Genomic DNA, 24,584 nt, shown 5'->3' with positions numbered 1-24,584 from the left:
TTTGGCAGATCTAAAATGATGATGTAAAATAATGGTGAAGATTATGACAGCAGTAGTGGTAATGAGTCATGGGGTACTGTCTAGGACAGAACCAATGGAAAGGTGAATACTGAGTAATAAAAATGATAAAAGAGGGCTGGGAGTTTGGTCTAGTGGTAGAGTGGTTGCCTAGCATGCATGAAGACCCAAATTCAATTCCTCAATACCACATACACAGAAAATAGCTGGAAGTGGTGCTGTGACTCAAGTGGTAGAGCCGGAGCCTTGAGGAAAAAAATCCAAGGAGAGTACCCAGGCCCTGAGTTCATGCCCCAAGATGGGGGGGAAAAAAAAGGATAAAAGGATTGTGTGTGCGTGCGTGCGTGCGTGTGTGCGTGTGTGTGTGTGTGTGTGTGTGTGTGTAATGACAGCATTATGAAACTCATCAAATGCTGTTTGAAAAAGGAAGAAGAAAAGGAAAGAATAGGAACATGAGGAAGACATGAATATGTTCAGAGTGCACCAGGCATTTTTCATGTGGAAATACAACTTTAAAGCATTAGAAATGTATATGGAAACAATAGCTTTATATTGTGTAATTGTTGTTCTTAATGTACTATGTTATCTTTTCTTTTTTTTTTTTTTTGCCAGTCCTGGCCTTGAGCTCAGGGCCTGAGCACTGTCCTTGGACTTTCTCAAGGCTAGAGCTCTACCACTTGAGCCTCAGCACCACTTCTGGCTTTTTTTCTATGTATGTGGTACCGAGGAATCGAACCCGGGTCTTCGTGCATACTAGGCAAGCACTCAACCACTAGGCCAAACTCCCGGCCCCTATCTCTTCTTTTTTTGCCTTTGGTTTAATTCCATATTGTTATTGTATCTGTCTTTGTTACTTGGTATATTGTATATATGTTTATTTATTTATTAGAAATCAGAAAGGGAAGGGAGGAAAACAAGATGATTGGGAGAGGGTGGGGGAAGGAAATGGAGACAAAAACATGAGAAGGGGTATGAATGTGTTAGAAATAATGCACCTACTACCTGGTGCAAGTTAACTGTAATCCCTATGACAATAAAAACTTTTTAAAAATAAAACAATTAGGGCTAGGAGTTTGGCCTAGTGGTAGAGTGCTTGCCTAGCATGCATGAAGACCCGGGTTCGATTCCTCAGTACCACATACATAGAAAAAAGCTGGAAGTGGTGCCGAGGCTCAAGTGGTAGAGCTCTAGCCTTGAGAAAGTGCAAGGACAGTGCTCAGGCCCTGAGTTCAAGTCCAGGACTGGCAAAAAAAAAATGGAATGCCTTAAAAAAAAAAGAAAGAAAAAAAATTAACAAAAATAAAACAATTAAAAAAAAGAAATACCTGCCAGGGTGACAATAAAAAAAATTTTTTTAATAAAACAATTAAAAAAAACAAAAAGAAATACCTGCCGGGGGTGGTGGCTCACACTTGTAATCCTAGTTACGCAGGAGGCTTAGATCTGAGGCTCAAGTTTCAAAGTCAGCCTGGCACAAAAGGACCTGAGACTCTTATCTCCAATTTAACCTCTAGAAAACTGGTAAGTGGGGCTTGGCTCCAGGGTAGGGTAGTAGCCTTGAGCTGAAGAGCTCTGGGACAATGCCCAGACCCAGGGGTAGGGGGGTAGCCTTGAGCTCAAGAGCTCAGGGACAGTACCCAGGCTGAGTTCAAGTCCCATAATCTACAAAAAAACAAACAACAACAACAAAAAAAACACCTATATGATTCTTAGTCTTTGTATTTCTTAAAAGAAATAAAACATCTAAAAATTAGAAATGTATACTAATTAAAAATTTTAAAAAGGCGGAAGAGTAGCTTAGTGGTAGAGTGCTGGCTTAGCATGCACAAAGTCCTGGTTCAATTCCTTGGTACCACATATACAGAAAAAGCCAGAAGTGGTACTGTGGCTCAAGGGGCAGAGTGCTAGCCTTAAGCAGAAAAATATCCAAGGACAGTGCCCAGGCCCTGAGTTCAAGCCCTGAGATTAGCCAATAAATAAATAAATAATGAAAAGAATGAGGTCATAGCTCAATGGTTGAGTGCTTACCTAGCACATAAGAGGATGTAGGTTTAATCCTCAGAATTCCAGAAAGACATTTTAGGCTCATGTCTAGGATCAACAGGATATTTGAACAAACAAAATTTAGACTTGATTCTCTTACCAAGCCCTGAGTTGAAACTCCAGGACTGGGGAAAAAAAGGGGGGAGGAAACCACAAAAAATACAAGTACTACATAAGTTATTACTATATGTGAAAATACTTATAGTGCTGTTTTTTATCCCCTAAACCAAGAACAGAAACTACACAGAATAACTCCATTAATCTTCGGCAATAATAGTGATGATGGCATGGAGTTGAAGAGTCAAGTGACTGAAAAGGTTTTTGTTGCCCTCAGTTACCTAGACATATTTATTAATGTCATGCTGTGTTCACCAAATTTAAGAGGGGAGGGGGTACTCAAGTATTTATAATTACAGTAAGACTTCACATTTTAATGGAGTAAAGTAAAAAGAAGGAAATTAAAACACAGGCAGGTATAAGGTTAGTACTTCAAATTCATGCCACCAAGTTCCAGATTCTTGCTAGCAATTTATAAATTGTGCTCTACATTTTCTATCAGGAAAAAATGTTCTAAAGGGAAAGATGATTGGCACTGTCAAAAAAAGGAAGCAAGGGCTGAGAGCATAACATAGTGGTAGAGTACTGGCCTAGCATGCCTTGGTACCACATACTCAGGAAAAGCTGGAAGTGGTGCTGTGGCTCAAGTGGCAGAGTGCTAGCCTTAAGCAAAAAGAAAAAAAAGTGTCCAAGGACAATGCCCAGGCCCTGAATTCAAGCTCCAGGACTAGGGGAGTGGGAGGAAGCAATGAGTCACAATGCCAGAAAAAACTTATTATTTCTACTATTATACTTAATGTGTCCACATGGAAAACGTCTTCAGAAAAAAACATTACTGAATTAACCAAAGATTAAAAGTTTAAAAATTCAAAACAAATGCTTTTACCACCCCATACTTCAATCACTGTCCCCAAATTCTTGTAACACAGAATAATTCATCCCCGATAAGCTTATTAACTGCACTTATTTTTATGTGGTTACATTAAAGATAGTTCATACAGTTGTTTCAGATGCTGGTGAAATGACATAGAAAAATAATAGAACTGAATTTAATAATTTAAAAGTTAAAAATATAAAGCCATATCTTGTGAAAATTAACAATGATTCTAAAAACATATTGCTGAAAAGATGCACTATACTAAAACAAATTGGAAAAGAGCTCACTGATCTTAATGGTGTTAAAATAGTACAATAAGCCAGGCATGGTGGCTCACACCTATAATCCTAGCTACTCAGGAGGCTAAGACCTGAGGATCAAAGTTCAAAGCCAGCCAGGCACAAAAGGACCTGAGACTTTTATCTCCAATTAACCTCCAGAAAATGGGAAGTGAGGCTTGACTCAAGAGTAGGGTGGAATGTCATGAGAAAGAGTATCAATGTTTGTAAAGTTACGCACCTTTTATCTGGTGAATATAATGTAACCCTTCTATTAATCACAATAAAAAAAACTTTAATAAAAAAAAAAAGAGTAGGGTGGAAGCCTTGAGCTGAAGAGCTCAGGGGCGGCACCAGCTCAAGCCCCACGACCCACAAAAAAAAAAAAAAAGTACAATAATTACTGTTATATATCAGGCATTATTAACTGTTTAAATATGCTAAATCTTTTCATTTTCATGAGTATTTAATTATTCAATACTGCTAGCAACTTCAGCTCCATTTTATAGTTGGATAGTATAAAGGCATAAGTAGATAAAATAGCCTGCCCAAGTACCATTATTAACACTGGGGTAAGTTTTTATAACAGAGCAGCTGAAGAGTGAGTGTGACATACTTCCTCAGTAAGACATTTACCCTCCATTTTTTTCCTACAGAAAAAGCAGACTCCATATGATAAACCTGTGTCATTCTCCCATCGTATGCTCTTTTCTTGGCCTTTGCACTGGTTAATCCTGACTGTCAAAATGACTAGATTGAGGAATGCCTATAAGTTTAGTGTTTGTGAGGAAATATCCAGAGACAATTAAATTAGTTCATGAGGGCTCCAACCTAAACATGATGAGCTTATAATAAAATACCATTGAGGCCATGCACAAACATTAACTCAAGGTGGATCAAAGACCTCAACGTCAGACCGGAAACCGTGTAACTGCTACATGATAAAGTAGGAGAGACACTGGAACTCATAGGCACAGGCAAAAGATTCCTGAACAGAATCCCAGGGTCACAACAGATTGGAGAGAGACTCGATAAGTGGGACTACCTAAAAATAAAAAGTTTCTGTACAGATAAAAACATAGTTGCAAAAGTAGAGAGACAGCCAACCAACTGGGAAAAGATATTCACCAACAATACATCTGACAAATGCTTAATATCCAGTATCTACAGGGAACTCAAGAAACTAATCCCCCCCAAACCCAATAAACCATTCACTAAATGGGCAAGGGAAATAAAGAGAGACTTATCACAAAGAAGAGATTAAAATGGCAGAAAATCATATGAGAAAATGTTCAACATCTATGGTCATAAAGGAAATGCAAATAAAAACAACCCTAAGATACCACCTTACCCCAACAAGAATGGCCAAGATTTTGAACTCAAAATGGCAGTTGCTGGCGGGGTTGTGGAAAAAAGGGAACCCTACTACACTGTTGGTGGGAATGCAGACTAGTTCAGCCACTCTGGAAAGCAGTGTGGAGGTTTCTTAAAGAACTGAAAATAGACCTTCCCTACGATCCTGTCATACCACTTCTGGGCATCTATCCTGAACATCATAACCCAAGATATTATAAGGACACCTGCTCAGCTATGTTCATCTCTGCACTATTCACAATAGCCAGGCGATAGAAACAATCCAGATGCCCTACTGCGGATAAACGGATACAGAAAATGAGGTATATATACACAATGGAATTCTACTTAGCCAACAGACAAGATAAAATAATGGCATTCACAGGGAAGTGGATGAATCTAGAGTGAATCATGTTGAGTGAGACAAGTCAAAACCTAAGGAACAAAAGGCACATGGTATCCTTAATATGCGGCTATTAAATCCAAAGAGTACAAGAGCAAGGACTCAATAACTGCATACCCAAAGCTATAGACATGGTAATGGAAATACAAACATAACTATATAGACATAAAAACCTATAACTCTATAGATATAATGTTTTATTTCATAAATTAATATGTTTCTATGACATACAAACCCTTAGCCTAATTTTGATTAAGTTCTAAATACTAAGTCCCAGTGATTGTAAATAGAGATTCCCTCCTTGAACACTTGTTTGTTAAACTTGTCATTTAAAATATGATGTAAAAATCAACATTAATAAATTCGTTAATTAAAAAAATATATGAAAAAAAATTACCATTGAGACGGGGCCGGGAGTTTGGTCTAGTGGTAGAGTGCTTGCTGAGCATGCACGAAGACCCAGGTTCAATTCCTCGGTACCACATACATAGAAAAAAGCCAGAATTGGTGCTGAGGCTCAAGTGGTAGAGCTCTAGCCTTGAGAAAGTCCAAGCACAGTGCTCAGGCCCTGAGCTCAAGCCCAGGACTGGCAAAAAAAAAAAACAACAACAAAAAAAAAACATTAAGACATAATAAAACATAAGAGGTAAGGCCTGAATGGAGGAAATACAGGTTCTTACCTGTATCTCCTTTCTGCCCACCATGATGTGAAATGCTCTGCTCTGCCATGCCCTCCATGATGAAACTGTGAGCCATCCTAAATTCCTCCTCAACTGTTTTGTCATACTGACCAGAAAAGTAACTACTCTAGAAATCTGGTACCAGTAGAGTCACTACTGTGACCAAGCCTGACCACACAGTTCTTACACCTTTGAAACTGATTTGCAGAAGGAATTTTAAAACATTTGGACTTGCAGGTTCAAAGTCTAGAATGTTATAAGCAAAGCTTAATGACTAACTCTAAAGAGAGCATCTAAAACCAAGATGTCAACAGGAAGATGTACAGTAAGGATTAGATTCATCCAAAGATTTGGGTGGAAATGAGAAGTCTACTGGGAATTGGACTAGAGGCTTAATCATGTTATATTCTAGAAATTAATTTCTCTACATTTTGTCCATGTCCTAAGACTCTGGATGAGTTAAATTAAAAAAAATGGACTATTTTGCAAAGGAAATTTCAAGACAACACAGAATACAGGGTGTGACACATAGTTATTTTTGGCTGCTTTCAGCTAGGTTTACAGTAAGACTGGGTACAAAAAAAGCAAATCAGAAATATCTGAAAAATAAGCAGTTTGAGGAGAAAAAAAAGAAAGGAAGCATGTTTAAAGCTTCAAACAAGAATAGCGTGGTTATAGGATTAAATCCAAATGGATCAAAGACCTTGAGGTTTTAAAAGTAGATACCCTGAAAACTTTACAAGAAATAGGAGATACACTAGGTCTCCTTGGCACAGGTCAAAACTTTCTTAATAAAGACCCAGAAACACAACAAATTGAAGAAAGTTTGGACAAATGGGACTGCATTAAACTGCAGAGCTTCTGTATGGCAAAGGACATAGCTAGCAAGTTAAATAGAAAGCCCATAGAGTGGGAGAAGATCTTCACTAGCCATATAACAAAGTCCTCATATCTAAAATATAACTATAGCTAAAAACAAATTGAATCTCTCTAAAACAAATCTAAAAAAAAACAACCATCCCATTAAAAGGTCAGCTAAAGGGCCAGGAGTTTGGCCTAGTGGTAGACTGCTTGCCAAACATGCACAAAGACCCAAGTTCGAGTCCTCGGTATTACATACATAGAAAAAGCTAGAAATGGTGTTGTGACTCAAATGGCAGAATACTAGCTTTGAGAAAAAAAAGCCCAAAGACAGCACTCAGGCCCTGAGTTCAAGCCCCAGGACTGGCCCAAAGAAAAAAAAAAAAAAGTGGGCAACTTAGAGATTCCTCTGAAGAGGAAATAAGAATGGCCAACAGACACATGAAGAAAAGTTAGACATCTCTGACAATAAAAGAAATGCAAATCAAAACAACTTTGAGATTCCATCTCACTCCAGTTAGAGAAATCTACTAACAACAGATGCTGGAGGGGATGTGGCCAGGAGGGATCACTACTACACTGTTGGTGGGAGTGCAAACTCGTTCAGCCACTATAGAAAGCAGTATGGCAGTTCCTCAAAAGACTAAACATAGAGCTCCGCTATGATCCAACAATTCCACTACTTGGCATTTACCCACTTGTCCAGAAACAAGGACATACTAAATCCACTAGCACCACAAGGTTCACTGCAATACTAGTTACCATAGTAAAGATATGGAACCAACCCAGATGTTCCTCGGTTGATGAGTGGATCAACAAGATGTGGTATTTACACACAATGGAATTCTATGCTGCTGCCAGAAAGAACAACATCGCCCCATTTGTAAGGAAATGGAAAGACTTGGAAAAAATCATGTTAAGTGAAGTAAGCCAGACTCAAAGGAACATAGGCTCAATGATTTCCTTCATTTGTCATCATCAACAGAAACCTTGGGCTCTCCTAGTAGAGATTTGCAATAGAGCAATCCTAGATACTTAAGGTCATATAGAATGATGCTAAATAAACGGATCTCCAGGATACAGAAACAAAAGCCATATAATGAGTGATTGTTGTCCTTAATGTGCTATGTTATCTCTCATCTCATGTCCCTTGGTTATCTCATAGTTATAATATTTCACCTGGTTATCTGATATATTGTATAAATGCGTCTTTGGTTATTTGAAGTTGGATAGGGAAGGGAGGAAAACAAGATATGGAGCAGGGATGGGGGGGAGGGAAATGGAGACCAAGACATGAGAAAGGGTATCAATGTTTGTGAAGTAATGCACCTCTATCTGGTGAATATAATGAAACGCTTCTATTAATTACAATAAAAATATTTGAAAAAGAAAAAAAAAGAAATGCAAATCAAAACAACTTTGAGATTCTGCCTCATTCCAGTTAGAATGGCCATTATCAAGAAATCGGGGATGTGGCCAGAAGGGATCCCTAGAAAATTGTTGGTGGGAGTGTAAACTCATTCAACCACTCTGGAAAGCAGTATGGTAATTCCTCTAAAAAACTAAACATAGAGCTCCCATATGACCCAGCAATCCTACTCCTTGGCATTTACCCAAACATCCAGAAACAAGGATATACTAAAGCCTTTAGCACAATAATGTTCAGTGCAGCATTATTTATCATAGTGAAGACATGGAACCAACCCAGATGCTCCTCAGTAGATGACTGGATCAAGAAGATGTGGTACTTATACACAAGGGAATTCTATGCTGCCATCAGAAAGAATGACATTGCCCCATTTGTAAGGAAATGGAAAGACTTGGAAAAACTCATATTAAGTGAAGTAAACCAGATCCAAAGAAACACAGGCTCCATGGTTTCTCTCATTAGCACACATCTAGGACTCTCCTAGCAGAGGATTACAATAGCTCAAAAACTAGGTACATAAGGTCATATAGGATGAGAGTAAATGATAGGATCTCTAGGATATGGAAGCAAGAGCTTTATCTTATATGATTGTTGTTCTTAATGTACTATATTATTTCTCTTTTTTTGTTCTTTGGTTCATCTCATATTGTTACTGTATCTGGTATACTTTGTTACCTGGTATATTATATATACATTTATTTATTTGAAATAGGAAAGGGAAGGGGGGAAAACAAGATGATTGGAAGGAGGTAGGGGAGGGAAAAGGGGACAAAAACATAAGAAGGAGTATAAAGGTGTGAGAAGTAATGCACTTACTAACTGGCGAATATAACTATATAATCCCTCTATACATTACCCCGACAATAAAAAAATAAAAAATAAAAATAATTTTTTAAAAAAGAATGGTGTGGTTGTTAAAGCCAATAGAAAGGAATCTGAAACTGGGCACTGGCACAAAAAGACTAATGGTCTGAGGACAGCTCAGGACTACTAGACCCCAGTCATCTCAGTCTCCAGAGTATAAGTTTTTTGTTTTGTTTTTGTCAGTCATGGGGCTTGGACTCTGGACCTGCCTGTTGTCCCTGGGCTCTTCAGCTCAAGGCTACTGCCCTACCCCTTGACCCATAGCACCACTTCCGGTTTTCCAGTGGTTAACTACAGATAAGAGTCTCACCGTCTTCAGTGCTTTAGTGTGTTCTTTAGTGCCAGGGATGGCTTTGAACTGCAATTCTTGGATCTCAGCCTCCTGAGTAGCTAGGATTACAGGTATGAGCCATGGTGCCTGGCTCAGAGTTTCAACTGATTCTGAGTCCCAAATAACCCAACCTCCTTCTAGCTACTCTCTTCTCCCCTTTGCCACCTCACTTTGTTTCTTTTCATCAACTGACCATGTTAATTTTTTAACACCTGTCTGTTTATATTCCACTAAGAAGATAAACTCTGATAGCAGTTATCTACTGTTTCATCTACTGCTCATCTACTGTTTAATACTCAACATCAAGAACAGTGCCTTAACATGCAGAAGATACTCTTATTTGTTGAAGCAATAAATTAATTCTATAAGTTTCTAAGTTACTGAAGTATACTGGCATAAAACTAGCATTCCAAATGCCTATTCCATTTACAAATCTCCCTTTTATTCTCAGAATAGAATTTTAAGAGGCTGGGAGTTTGGCTTAGTGGCAGAGTGCTTGCCTACCAGGCATGAAGTCCCAGGTTCGATACCTTAGTACCACATACATAGAAAAGCCAAAAGTGGTGCTGTGGCTCAAATGGCAGATCATTAGCTTTGAGGAAGCCCCAAAGACAATGCCCTGAGTTCAGTTCCCAGAACTGGGGGGAAAAAAAGAATAAAATTTTAAATCCTTACAATTCTAAGTGCCTATACAATCTAATCCCCACCTTGCACTCAGTTCCTTACCTCCCCTCCCCAGCTTCATGTTCTATCTATCCCCTCATCCTTCACCTAGGTTTTAAAATACTCAGAGAACAACCTACTCCAAGAGTAAAGCTGAAGGATGCACTCTGCCCACTCATGATTTTGGAACTAGCTTCATTCACAGTCTCTTTCTTGTCCATCTGCTATACTCACTCAGCTGAAGGATTAAAGATACTTGCCTTCTAATTTAGCATCAACTTTTATCAGCAATACAAATAATCAACCTATCATTGGGAGACATTGACTATAAACTGTTCCTTTTTATAGATCTCTGAACCCTTTCTAGCTGATATACTAAATAAGTCTTTCCTAAATATACAACTAACATTATTCATAATATGAAATACAGGAAAATCATTTCCTTCCTGATTATGCTGCTTTGGGCTCTTTGCTTTAAATTCTGAATTTGGACAGAAGGCAATTTGTTTTTGTCAGTAGTTCATTTATTTGTACAAGTACAATACTATCAAATAATTTCACCATAATACATTTGTCATTCTATGAGTGTAACTTTCCTTCAATAAAACAAACTATTTCAATGAACCATCTGTCTGCTTTTTTTGTTAGTCATTCTGCTCTACTAATGTTGTTCTAAATTAAAATATTTTTTAAAAACAATAGTATCGGGGCCGGGAGTTTGGCCTAGTGGTAGAGTGCTTGCCTAGCATGCACAAAGACCCGGGTTCGATTCCTCGGTACCACATACATAGCAAAAAGCCAGAAGTGGTGTTGAGGCTCAAGTGGTAGAGTGCTAGCCTTGAGAAAGTCCAAGGACAGTGCTCAGGCCCTGAGCCCAAGCCCAGGACTGGCAAAAACAAAAACAAAACAAACAAACAAACAAAAAAACAACAGTATCTCACATCTTGTTATTTAACTAAAGGCTGAAAATTTCAGAGTCCTAAAATTTTTCAGTTATTTTTAAAGTATCTTATATCAGGAGATATGACTTTTTTGTTCACTCTTTGTTAAACAAAACATAAAGTCATTAATGACTCTTTATTTCTTTTAACCACTTAGAAGAAATGCTGACAAAAAAAAATTCAATAAAACACTAAAGTTGCCAAGCACGGTGACTCATTCCTGTAACCCTAGCTACTCAGGAGGCTGAGATCTGAGAATTGCAGTTGAAAGCCACCTGAGCACTAAAGAATGTGAGACTTTTTTTTTCCGTCATGGAACTTGAACTCTGGGCCTGGGCATTCTCTCTGAGCTCTTCAGCTGAAGGCTACCCTCATACCCCTTGAGCCACAGCCCCACTTTCCATGTTCTAGTGATTAATTGAAGATAAGAATCTCACCTTCTTTAGTGCCCATGCTGGCTTTGAACTGTGATCCTCAGCTCTCAACCTGAGTAGTAGCTAGGATTACAGACATGAGCCACCACGCCCACCATGAACGTGAGAAATGAAGAGTGAGCAAATACAACCATAACATTCAATGCACATAAATGAAAATGGAACCAGGTAACTTCAGAGACTAGGTGGGGTTGAAAGAGATAGGGAGGATGGTGGTAGAAGGGGTGAAATCCATCAAAATGCATTGAACTCATCAACTGACATATTGAACTGAAACCTTATGTACATAACTTATTATTTTTTTAATCATGTGCTGAATGCCTGTTCCCCTACTCCTGACACTATTTTGAGAGACTCAGGAAACTTTAAAAATGGAACTTGGTTGGAGAAGTAGTTAATAAAGGACCATGCCTTTGAAGGGGTTACACCTGGTCCCTGACCCTGTCTCTTCCATTTTGCTTCTTGTCCACCATAATGTGAACAGCCTCCTCATCTTCCACATGTTACCACTTGATATTCTCCATCTGTCATTTTCAGCATCTCAATCTAAAATGTGTTTTACATTTCAAATTTCAACATTTCTATTTTATTCAGTAAACCACTTTATATAAATAAAGGCTTATAATAAATGCTTTTCAGTAGATAGTACATCACATTGGAAGGCTGAAAATTATGACACAATTTAATAGCAATTACAGTTCACATTTGTCTTATCATGTCCACTAAATTCTAAGCTTCCTAAAGGCAAGATAAATATCTTAATTATGTATCTCTACAGTAAAAACACAGACCACTAGAGATATATCTCACTGAGAGAGCACATGTGCAGCTTGTGCAAGGTCCTAGACTTGATATTTGTAGCAAAGGAAAACAAAAATACAAAAAAATGAACTATCCATATAATCCCAATCTGTAAATAAAAGATGCTTCTGGAAAGTAAAAAACTTACTTTCTCCGATTGATATGACAATCCAAGCTAAGAATATAAACACAGCAAAGATGCTATTTGTTCTGGACCTATATCCAATTAACTTTAGGATGATGCCATAATAAAATACAACAGATATAGGAAACCAGCACAGGGTTCACTGAATCAGTTATGCTTCATGAATACTTGGAATAAAAGGAAAGACCTAAAAATATCTGTCAAGCAAAGTTATAAACCAAATATTTTGCTAGTCACCTTCACATATATCATAACATTTGCTATTAGGAGAATTTGTGAGATTTCCGTATATAGATATCAACAAATACTCACTGCGTACTACATAACTTAAAAATACCGAATACATGAAAGAGGTAAAAGTAAGTAAAGAGAAAGTAGAGCAAACTGAATAGCTGGAACCATAAAGTGGTAAGTAAAAAATAAAGCATGGCTGGGGGCTGGGGGCTCATGCTACTGTAATCCTGGCTATTCAAGAGTTTGAGATCTGAGGACCATGGTTCAAAGCCAGTCTGGGAAGAACAGTCTGTGAGACTCTTATCTCCAATAACCTACTCAGGATAAGCCAAAAATGGTGCTGTGTGGCTCAGTAGAGCGCTAGCTTTAAACAAAGGAAATTCAGTGACAAAACACCCAGCTCCTGATTTCAAGAAGGAAAACAAACAAATTTGAAGCCAGGCTAGGATATGTTTCAAGACAAAGAAAAATAATGTTTTCTTTTCAGCAAAGAACAAGGTATTCTTTTGAGGCAGGGTCTCACTGTCACCCACTCCAAGGTTTGGAACATAGGCTGTTTCAACCTTATCCTTTCATTCTGGATTATAGTCAAGAGCCACCTCAAGTTCAGAGTAAGCTCTTCTACATAAATTTCACCATTTGATTTTGTTGTTGTTGCTTTTTTTTTTTTTCTTATGGGTCATGGAGCTAGAACTCTGGGCCTGGGCGCTGTCCCTAAGCAGTTCAGCTCAAGGCTACTGCCCTAACCCAGGAGCCACAGCTCAACTTCCAGTTTTCTAGTGCTTATTGGTGATGAGTCTTTTGCGCTGGAATTGGCCTCAGATCTCAGCCTCCTGAATAGCTAGGATTACAAGTGTGAGCTACCTCACCTAGCACCATTTGATTTTTTAAAGGGCCAAGTTTTTTTTTGGTTTTTTGTTTTTTGCCAGTCATGGGGCTTGAACTCAGAGCCTACACATTGTCCTTGGACTTTTTCTTGGAGCTAGGGCTTTGAGCCAGAGCACCACTTCCTTTTTTTTTTTTTTTTACTATATATGTGGTGCTGAGGAATCAAACCCAGATCTTCATGTATACTAGGCAAGCACTCTACCACTAGGCCAAACTCCCGGCCCCTAAAGAGGCAAGTTTTATCACAACTTTGTGAGATCTCAAGAGAGATTAGTGGCTGCTTCCACTAACAGGAGTTTCTTTGTTTATTGCAGTTCTATGGTCAAAGTGTTTCTAATTCCTGGAAGCTTCAAGGTCATTTTCTGCATACAATTATGACTCAAAGTTTCAAGCTTCTACTTAGTTGTGTGTGCATTCTCTTAATAAAGACACTATAAATTTCTAGTTCTTAGCATTTCTAAGGTCTAGAGAAAATTGGGTAAGATAAAAATGTCTAGGTTCAAATTCAGGATTGTTTCAATATAAGCCAATCTAATTCAAACTTTAAAAAAAAAGGCCAAAAAAAAAAAGAAAGGAGTTTGACCTAATGATAGGGTGCTTGCCTAGCATGCACGGATATGGATTTAATTCCTTGGTACCACATACAGAGAAAAGATGGAAAGTGGTGCTGTGGCTCAAGTGGTAGAGCTCTATCCTTGAGAAAACCCAAGGACAGTGTTCAAGCCCTGAGTTCAATCCCCAAGACTGGCAAAAAAAAAAAAAAAGTGTATTTTAGTTTATGTGCTTTCCTAATTCACATTAGTAATTTGTAAAAAAAAAAAAAATCTGGTGAGAATCTAGAACGGGGTGAAATGGATCAAGACATATAGTATTCATAAATTGCTTTGTTAAATGACAACTCGTTAGTGCTACCATTTAAAGATAGTTTAAAAATAAATAAACAGGGGCCAGGAGTGTGGCCTAGTGATAGAGTGCTTGCTTAGCATACACTAAGCCAGAGGTTCAATTCCTGGGCAACACATATACAGAAAAGGCCAGAAGTGGTGCTGTAGCTGAAGTGGTGGAGCGATAGCCTTGAGAAAGCTGAAGGACAGTACCCAGGCCCTGAGTTCAAGTTCCAAGACTGAGGAATAAAATAGCATCTTTCACACCTATGATCCTAACTTACTCAGGAAGCTGAGATCTGAGAATCTGTTTGAAACCAGCCCCGGAAAGTCCAAGAGGCTCATTTCCAACTAATCCATTAAAAAGCTGGAAAGGGAGCTGTGGCTCAAGTAGAACAAAAACGCCAAGAAACTGGAACAAAAAAGCCAAGAAACTGCACCCAGGCTCTAAGTCCAAGCATGAGGACCTGCACTTCCCTCTCTGCTCCCTCCAACTAACGCCCCCCACCAGCCAAAAAAAAAAAATCTCTTCAGGGTAACTTTCTTTCTCTCCTCCCCCATCCCCAGACTGGGGATTGAATTCTGAGCCCTGGAGATAATAGTCTCAGAGCCATGCCCTGCCTGGGCTGGCTTTGAACGCTGATCCTCCCATCTCAGCATCCTCAGTAGCTAGGATTGTGGGCGTGAGGCACTGGTGGCAGGCTTCACGGTAACTTTTTAAATATTCTCTGTGGATACACTTAATCTTGTTTGGGACTTCTGAAGAAAAGAAAAAGATTCTCTATCAGCTACTGTCCTTTCTTCTGAGCATAAGGTGTGGGAACCCTTACCCTTCCGGAGTCACAAAACAGACTCCCCTCAGCAACACTCCCACTCCCAACCCCAAAACACTCTTCTCATCCTACAAATAAAATTGAACAACAGCAACGAAAAAGACTTTCTCGATGTGTGGCTCCTTAAGACATTAATGGCAAGTGTGTGTGTGTGTGTGTGTGTGTGTGTGTGTGTGTGTGTGTGTGTGTGTGTGTGCTTCAAATTCAGCCTCCCGGTGTCCGTCGCCGGTTCCGGGGAGGGGAAGGGCTGGGATCTCACCTCCCCCGCCGTCGTGGTCACCCCGCCCCTCTCCGATCTCCACCACGACTCCCACTGCCCCACTGACCCACACCCACCCACCCACCCACGGGAGGCGTCGCGGTCCCGACGTGGGACCGGAAAGACCCTCGCCCTCTCCAGAAGCCAGAGGCCGGCGCCCGCGGCTCGGCGCCTCCGCCCCTGCCCTGGCCCTCCCAGCCCCTGGCTCTCCTCACTTCTTCAGGTCGCTGCTGAAGAGGCCGAAGGCGCCGGCGGGTGAAATGGTGGAGGTCGCTTCTTGCCCCAGCTCCGCCGCCTCCCCTCCTCCGGACTGCTCATTGTAAGCGAAACTGTTGCTGGACATAGCCGCGGTGCCTGCGGGGGTCGAGTCGGTCCTGCCGAGGGTTCTCTCCGAGGGGTTCCTATCCCGAGGTCAGAGACACCCCCCCCCCTTCCACACCCCTCCGAACAAAACTAGTTCTGGAGCCGACTGCCGCGCGCGCAGGCGCTTCCGGGCTCGTCACGGCTCCGGGAGCCGGCCTGGCGGCCCGCCCACTGCGCATGCCCAGTGTGCCGGCTGACTGGAGCCGCTCCCGCTCCTGCTGGACCGCCCTTCTCCGGGTGTTAGAGGCAGCCGGGAGACTGGACTGGGAATCCTGGAAAGGCGGGCCGCGGGCGGGTCCGCCTCTCGGGGATCTCCGGCGAGGCAATGCAGACAGACCACCTGGGGAAGGAAAGGCTGTGGGTGTTCCTGGATCAGCTCCATCCTGGACTCCAGGGCTGGCCAGGATGTCATGGAAGCTCCTCATCCAGCACTAGAGAGGAAGCAGAGCTTGGCACTCCGGCTGAAGCTTAGAAAGTTTCTAATTCACTTGTTAAGATACCTACCAAGAGATGCAGTGACAGAGTACGTGGTTTGTCAATATTGATGATATTGCCTATAATCCTGGCTACGTAGAAGGCTGAGATCTGGGGATCACTCAAAGCCAACCTTGGATAAAATGTCTTACCTCCAATTAACTAGCAAAAAAGCCAGAAGAGGGGGTATGTATGGCTCCAGTATTAGAGTCCTAGTCTATTTTTTTTTTCTTTTGCCAGTCCTAGGGCTTGAACTCAGGGCACTGTCCCTAAGCTTCTTTTGCTCAAGGCTAGTGCTCTACCACTTTAGCCACAGCACTACTAATAGCATTTTCCGTTTATGTGGTTCTGAGGAATCGAACCCAGGGACACATTCGCACCCGCATAGTGCACTAATCTTAAATGCAAAAGCACCCAAACCCTGAATTGAAGACTCAACACACACAGTCACAAAAAAAGCTCGCTAAACATTTCAAGGTCTACCAAGCCAAAGGTTAGATAAAGTAGATGTAATTGTACTTTCCTATCATTCCAGCTAACAGGAAATCTCGTGGGAAAAACAACTAAAGCATAAAAGCAAAATGCTATTTTTTATCAATGAAATTCTAACGGTGAAATTCCACTGCAATATTAATGTATACAAGTAAATATAAATAAACTGAATTTATTAAAAAAAAGCAAAATGCTACTGGGAAAAATAACTGAAGCAAAAAAGACTGGGGGACATGATTATTTCTTGGAGATGTACTGTATCAATATTTGCAAAACTTACTAGTTTTTTCACAGCTACATCATATTTTAACTTATGGCTATTCTCAAATTTATTAATATGCCTCCTTAACAATGAACTTGTGGTTTATTTCCAATCTTTGGCTATTACTAAGAATGCTTTCATAAACAATGTAATGGCGATATGTGTCATAGGATTTTGCTACCTACAATTCTCTGAAAGACAATCCCGTGGATTGTCACAGGAATGCAAAGTGAAAGTACCTCCACCTCCTTAACTGCATCATTTCTCATGGATAAAAGGTAGACTTGCAGCAGTACCGGTGACTCATACTTGTAATCCTATACTTAAGAGGCTGATATCCAGAGGATTGCAATTTGAGGCCAGCCCTGGGCCAAGAAAAACGCCACTAAGACTTCATTTCCAAAATAATCAGCAAATAACGGGACTAGATGTATCTTCATATGATAGAGCACCACTTTAGCAAGTGCTAAGCACTGAATTCATACCACAGTATTGAAGCGAAAGAATAAGGATTTCCCAATTCTAATGAGAAAGATGAAAATCTTACAAAATTATTTTGTTAATTCTGGAAGTTCTGATGAATGGGCTATAGCTAGTCAGTAGCTATGATCTCTGTGGCTATCTATAAATTTTCTTATAGGAAGATCAGTATACTCATGGGAAGAAATGTGGCAACAAATGACATAAAGATGATAAGCAGTTTGTGACTGTCAGTAGTGGGTTCTATATATTACTGAAATGAATAACAAAATCACATTCTGGAATTTGGATGGAAAGATGGTGTCCTCTGCCTCCCCCCTCCCCTACACACAATCAACCAGAGGCATCTTGGCCTCACTGTAATTGGTTTCATTGACGGTTCACTAGTAAAGTCACTTGAGAAAACCATGGATTGAATATGCTTGTAACCCTCGAACAATATGTAGCTTACTCCACCACTACGAAGATACTGGTGGCTCATGCCTATAATCATAGCTACTTAGGAGGCTAAGATCTGAGGATCACAGTTCAAGGTCAGCCCAGGCAAGAAACTCTGTGAGACTCTTATCTCCAATTAATTATGCAAAAAGGGGTGGTGTTGTGGAGCTGTGGCTCAGTGGTAGAGCTAGCCTTGAGCAACAGAAGCTCAGGGACAGTGCCCTAGCTCTGAGTCCAAGCCCCAGGAGAAGAAAAAAATGTATACACACACACACACACACACACACACACACACACACATTGAAGACAATGAAACAATGAAAAAGGATTCCTGATTTTCAGTTTTTTCCTTTTTTTTTTTTTTTCTGTGAGTCATGGGGCTTGAACTCTGGGCCTGGTTGCTTTCCCTGAGCTCTTCACTGAAGGCTACTGCCCTATTCCTGGAGCCACAGCCCCACTTTCTATTTTCTAGTGGTTAATTTAAGATAAGAGTCTCACAGAGCTAGCCAGGGCTAGCTTTGAGCCTTGATCCTCATATCTCAGCCTCCTGAGTAGCTAGGACCTCAGGCATGAGCCACCATGTCTGGCTTCAGTTTTTTTTTCATTCTATTATTATCATGTAATTTTCTTTTACTGCTTAACATTAACTAGATTAAAATTATGTGACAAAGACAATGGAAAGAGAAATCACATAGGAGTCAGCAATATTTGAGGTAAGTCTTAAAATATGGAGAAGTTAATTTAGATGAGTAAATTGAATATGTATAGACCTCAAGATAAGAAGCAAGCAGATGGGGCTGGGAGCATGGTCTAGTGGTAAGAGTGCTAGCCTTGAAAAAGCCCAAGGACAGTGCCCAGGCCTTAAGTTCAAGCCCTAGGACTGGCTAAAGACTAGAGGCTTTCTGCCACAATCAACAAGAATGAAAAATGAATGTGAATGAAGAGATTTATTTCGTAACTAAGAAATGAGGGCTCTACTGCCCTCGTGGACTTAGAGGGTCAAATGATGTTAGGAATTTCTTTACATCTTTCAGATTTACTTTCTGCTATGTCAGCTTGCTTCATTGGCTTTCACTTCAGCTTTCAGAGAAGCTGAAGATAAGGGAGTTTCAACCTTCTAACCTCATAGTTGAACAAATAAAGCAGACATTTTTTTGTACTAGTAATGGTGTTTGAACTCAGGGCTTTGTGCTTGACTTTTCCACTCAAGGCTAATACTCTACCACTTAAGCCTCACCTCCATTTCGGACATTTTGCTGGTTAATTGGAGACATTTCTGCTCAGGCTAGTTTCAAACCACAGTCCTCAGATCTCAAACTCCTGAGTAGTAGATACTGGTGGCAGTACCTGATAAAGTAGAACTTACTAGAAATTTTCAAAAAAAGAGGGGGGAGGAGGTCTTTTTGGCCCAACTTGGGTCGTATGCCTACCACATTGCTATTGTAGAGTCAAATTATTATGCTTAACCAAGCCTGGGTTACTCGATCATACCTTCAACAGAGGAAAATGACAACAATTTACAAAGATGAGAGTAAAGGAGACTTAAATATTCTAAGGGCAAAGGGGTAGTATTTAGGAAGGGTAGCTGGGATGGCAAGTATATATACATCATATAGCAACTGTGAAAATACATCTTATAAAACTTCTGAATAGAGATGGGCATTGGTAGCTCACACCTGCAATCCTAGCTACTCAAGAGGCTCAAAGCCAACCCAAGCAGGAAAGTCAGTGAGGCTTTTATCTCCAATTAGCCACTCAAGAACCAGAAGTAGAGCTGTGGCTCAAAGTGGTAGAACACTAGTCTTGAGTGAAAGTGCTCAGTGCTAGGCCCTGAGTTCAAGCCCCACAACAGACAACAACAACAAATTTTTACATAATAGGAATTGTGTATATGCTATGTTACAAGTGTAAAGGTTTGAGTTCATTGCCCTGAAATACTGTCAATATAAAAATAATTGTCAGTGGTCTCCAACAAGGAGTAATTCTGCTTCCTCACCTCTATTTAGAGACAGTTTTCATTGTAACAAGTGATATCTAGTGGGCTGAACATAGTGATGCTCTTAAGTATCTTATAATGCATGGGTCACAAAACAAAGAGAAGAAAGAAAAAGAGAGAGAGAAAGAAAGGGGGAGGGAAGGAGAAAGGAAGGAAGAAAAAAAGCAAAAATTATCAAATTTCAAGTATCAACAAGATTGCTGTTGAGAAACTCTGGCAGACAGGTAACTGATATGATTTGATTTACTCAAAAAAAAAAGACTGTGTTGGCATTCAGTAGGATGGGGGAATGGAAGACAAAGATAGAAAAGAAAGGAAACAAAAGAGATTTAATGTTACAAGAAAGAGGAAAATAAAATAGGGACACAAAGGTATGGTCTATCCAGACACCTTAATTCTACTTTGATCTCATCATTTAACCTCCAAAACACAAATTAGAGAATCAGATTCCTTACCAGTTATATAAGGAATCAAGGTAAATAGCTTGCATCCTTTGCATTCAGAACTTCTATGACACTATCTTGGATTTCAAGCAAACTCGGGAAAAAGTTAAATTTTAATTTCCTTTGGTCCATGGCTGGTAGTAAGTCCTAACATATCTTGTTATTGTAGATGTAATACAAGAATTCCTTTTCCTATTTTCCTAATATTTGTACTAGCATGCATCAGTTGTGCAAGGGAGTTTTTGTGACATTTCCATACATGCATACAATGTATCCCATTCAAAGAAACCATACAAATCAAACAAAATATTCAAATTTGGTGGAATCTTGGGAAACAAATGAAACCTGGTTTCTACTCCACCATAGAAGAGATTAAAAGATGGTTGCTATCTGAGATGCTAGGATCATGGGAGTATATATCAAGAAGAGGAGGATAGATCAATAAAGGAAAATGAAGAAGAATGAAGTCACGATCCAATATATGGAATTGGGAAAGTTGAGGGGATGTGTGGGATTGGGAAGGATGGGAAGAATGATGGAAGGGGTGGCATTAATCAAGGTGCATTGTACTTGAGAAAGATAGAATAAGGGAAGGAGTGACATTGTCATTATGTACTTATGTAACTTCTGTAAGTTACATAACTGTAACCCCTCTGTATACCTCCATAATAACATTTAAAAAAAATTTAAGTGGGAGGCAGGAGTTTGGTCTAGTGGTAGAGTGCTTCCTAGCATGCATGAAGACCCAGATTTTATTCCTTGGTAAACATACATAGAAAAAGCCAGAAGTGGTGCTTTGGCTCAAGTGGTAGAGTGCTTGCCTTGAGAAAGTCCAAGACAGTGCCCAGACCCTGAGTTCAAGCCCCCGAACTGGCAAAAAATAAATAAACTCCTTACATGTTGAATGATAACTCTTTCATAAAATAACTTAAAGATTACAAAAATACCATTTAAAAAAGAACTTAGAAGGTGCTAACAGTAGGTAAAAAGGCAGATCAAACTGAAAATTCAGCAATTTTCTTTCATACATTACATAACTGAGATCACAAATTGCTATACCAAAAACTGTTTTCTGTATTTAAACTCTGAGGCCAGGTGCCAGTGGCCCATACCTAGCTACTCTGGAGGCTGAGATCTGAGAATCACAGTTTAAAGCCATGTGTGTCAGAAAAGCCCAATACAAGAAAGGGGGTGGGGATGAGGAGGAGGGAAGAAGGGAGGAAGGAGAGAGAGAGAGAGAGAGAGGGAGAGAGAGAGAGAGAGAGAGAGAGAGAGAGAGAGAGAGAGAGAGAGAGAGAGAGAGAGAGAGAGAGATTATAATTGACCAACTGCCAGAGCCTAGGCTGTTTCTCACTGAGAACTTTCTTAAGCTTCCCTCAAGTGGCAGAAAGAACAACTCTGAAATATGCCAGATTCTGTTTTTCTTAGCAACATCTACCCTGGAAGAAGTTTGTGAGAAGCCTATCTTGCCTTGCTGGGAGTATTTCAAAGCCAATGTACTTGAGGAAAGACAAATATCCAATTCCAACCTCCTTTTGTTATCCTGTCCTAAGGAAGCCCCGGTGACCTTCACAGATCAGGGGCAGGGGCTCACCAAGAGACTGACACCTAATTGCAGGGCTGTTTATACAGCCCTACCTTAATCATCTTATTATTAAATTAACAAAGGCCTATTAGTATAACTCTTGTAACAGTACACCATATTTAAAATTATAATAAATGCTAAAAATCAAAGAAAAACAATTTGAAAAGATAGAAATAAACCATCAAAATCAGAGTCTATAAGAGAGGGTATAAAGGGGCTGGGAGTTTGGCCTAGTGGTAGTGTGCTTGCCTAGCATGCACAAAGACCTGGGTTCGATTCCTCAGTACCACATACATAGAAAAAAGCTGGAAATTGTGCTGTGGCTCACATGGTAGAGCTCTGGCCTTGAAAAGACCAAGGACAGTGCTCAGGCCCTGAGTTCAAGCCCCATGACTGGCAAAAAAAAAAAAAAAGAGAGGGTATAGCACTGTGGTGTGTAATACTTGCCTACTATTTGCAAAGATGGGGTTTGATCTCTAGTACTGTAAAGAAAAGTTGTTTTAAAAAGGAGCTGGATGGCAGAAAAGTTGGAATTATCTAGCCAAGACTTTTTTGGAGGGAGAAGAAGGACTGAGGAATCCAACGTAGGGCCTTTGCATTGCTAGATAATTCAGTCTACCAACTGTTAGTCTATCAATCCCAAAGCAAGAATTTTTTTAAACCATGATTGCAATGTTTAGGACTTTAAAGAAAAAAATAGCAGCATTCAGTGACATGCCCATACCAACAGACAGGCTTCATGGTCCTCTCCCAAGAGCTCAACACCTTCAAGGCTGGTCTACCCCCTTAGACTCAGGCTCCAGGCCATCCCAGTGCCAGATGAGCCCCCATGAACACAAGTTGCATGTCTATTCTATAGACACAGTCAACAAACTAATGATCAATTACTGATCCAAGCATTAGGGCAAACTGTCAGCAGTCTCCAGCAGCAACAGCACCCCCCAGCCAGCCATCTATAAAAGCTGGCAAGCGTCCATATCTCAACAAATAGCTGGATGCAATAGCGTGGACCTGTCATCTCCAGTGACTTTGGAAATGTAAATAGAAAGATTACAGCCCAGGCCATCAGAGATAAAGTGAGATTCTATCTTGAAAATAGTCAGTGTAGAAAAGGGGCTAGAGGCATTGGCTCAAGAGGTTGAAAATCTGCCTAGTAAGCATGAAGACTTGAATTTCTCTCTTTTCTTCTTTCAACTGTTCCATTCATATGAAAATTTATTTTCAGACATTTTTTTGAGGGGGGGTAATCTTCGGGCTTGAGTTCAGGGTCTGGGCACTGTCCTTGAGCTTTCTCAAGGCTATTACTCTACCACTTGGAGCTATAGCACCACTTCCAGCTCTTTTCTTTTCTGCAAATGTGATACTGAAGAATTGAATGGGGGGCTTTGTGCTTGCTAGGCAAGCACTCTACCACTAGGCCAAACTCCTGAAAAAAAATTTAAAACCACATATTCATATACCTGTAATCCTAGCTACGCAGGAGGCTGAGATCTAAGATCTGAGGATCATGGTTCAAAGCCAAGCTAGGACACTAAAATTTGTGAGACTCTTACCTCCAATTAACCACCAGGAAGGAAGTGGCGCTGTGGCTCAAGTGATAGAGCACTAGCCTTGATCTGAAGAGCTCAGGGACAGAGCTCAGGCCCAGAATTCAAACCCCATGAGAAAGGGTATCAATGTATGGGAATTAATGCACCTTCTATCTGGCAAATATAATGTAACCCTTGTATTAATTACAATTAAAAATATATGAAAAAAAACAAAAAGGAAAAGAAAAAAGAAGAAAAACAGGTAGAAGCTGGGAACATGGCCTAGAGTTAGCGTGCTTGCCTAGCATGCACGATACACAAAGCCCTGGGTTTGATTCTTGGTACCACATACACAGAAAACACTGTGCTGTTGCTCAAGGGATAGAGCTCCAGCTGTGAAAAAGCCCAAGGACAATGCCCATGCCCTAAGTTCAAGACCTAAGACTAGCGAAATAAAGGGGGGGGGAGAGAAAGGAGGGGGGGAAAGAAGGAAGGAAGGAAGGGAGGGAGGGAGGGAGGGAGGGAGGGAGGGAGGGAAGAAGGGAAGGAAAGAGACAGAAAGGGGGGGGGGAACTGGTACTCATGGCTCATGCCTGTAATCCCTACTCTGGAGGCTGACATCTGAAGATTGCAGTTTAAAGCCAACCCGGCCAGAAAAGTCTATGAGACTCAAGTTCTAATTAATGCAGAACATGCTAGACGTAAACATATGGCTCAAGTGGTAGAATGCTAGCCTTGAGCAAAAAGCCACGCTTGAGCATAGCCACTGAGTTCAAGACTATAACAAACAACAAAAACAAATTTACGGGCCGGGAGTTTGGCCTAGTGGTTAAAGTGCTTGCCTAGCATGCATGAAGACCCAGGTTCGATTCCTTGGTACCACATACATAGGAAAAAGCCAGAAGTGGTGCTGAGGCTCAAGTGGTAGAGCTCTAGCCTTGAGAAAGTCCAAGGACAGTGCTCAGGCCCTGAGCTCAAGCCCAGGACTGGCAAAAAAAAAAAAACAAAAAACAAATTTACTCCATCTACCAACCTAGCAGAACACTTGGATGACAATAAAATTCTTTCCAGTATTTTTTATATTGCCTGAATAGATTCTGTTGTTTGAAGGGTTTAGCAAAGGTTATACAATTTAATTAACTCAGAGAGAGTGAAGAACACTTGAGAAGATTCTATTTTCCTTCATAATTGCAATCAATATGATAAAACTGTCCTCAAGCACTCATTCCTGTCACATTAGCATATA

The 24,584-nt window shown here is 40.3% G+C and overlaps 1 protein-coding gene across 1 annotated transcript in view; it reads right to left on the bottom strand.

Moving 5' to 3' along the window:
- Positions 1 to 15,714, bottom strand: part of Ap3b1 (adaptor related protein complex 3 subunit beta 1) — a 203,345-nt gene extending 187,631 nt beyond the window's left edge. Inside the window, exon 1 of the mRNA XM_090331736.1 lies at positions 15,492 to 15,714. Coding sequence (XP_090187862.1) covers positions 15,492 to 15,619 — 128 coding nt within the window. The 5' untranslated portion in view covers positions 15,620 to 15,714. The remainder of the gene's footprint in view (positions 1 to 15,491) is intronic.
- Positions 15,715 to 24,584: the final 8,870 nt, after the last annotated feature.

This window comes from Megascapheus bottae, chromosome 4 (genome assembly GCF_031878675.1).
Source record: "Megascapheus bottae isolate mThoBot1 chromosome 4, mThoBot2.hap1, whole genome shotgun sequence".
In the NCBI taxonomy this organism is placed as follows: domain Eukaryota; kingdom Metazoa; phylum Chordata; class Mammalia; order Rodentia; family Geomyidae; genus Megascapheus; species Megascapheus bottae.
Note: the sequence above shows the minus strand (reverse complement) of the source record. Positions and strands in the feature narration are given on the sequence as shown.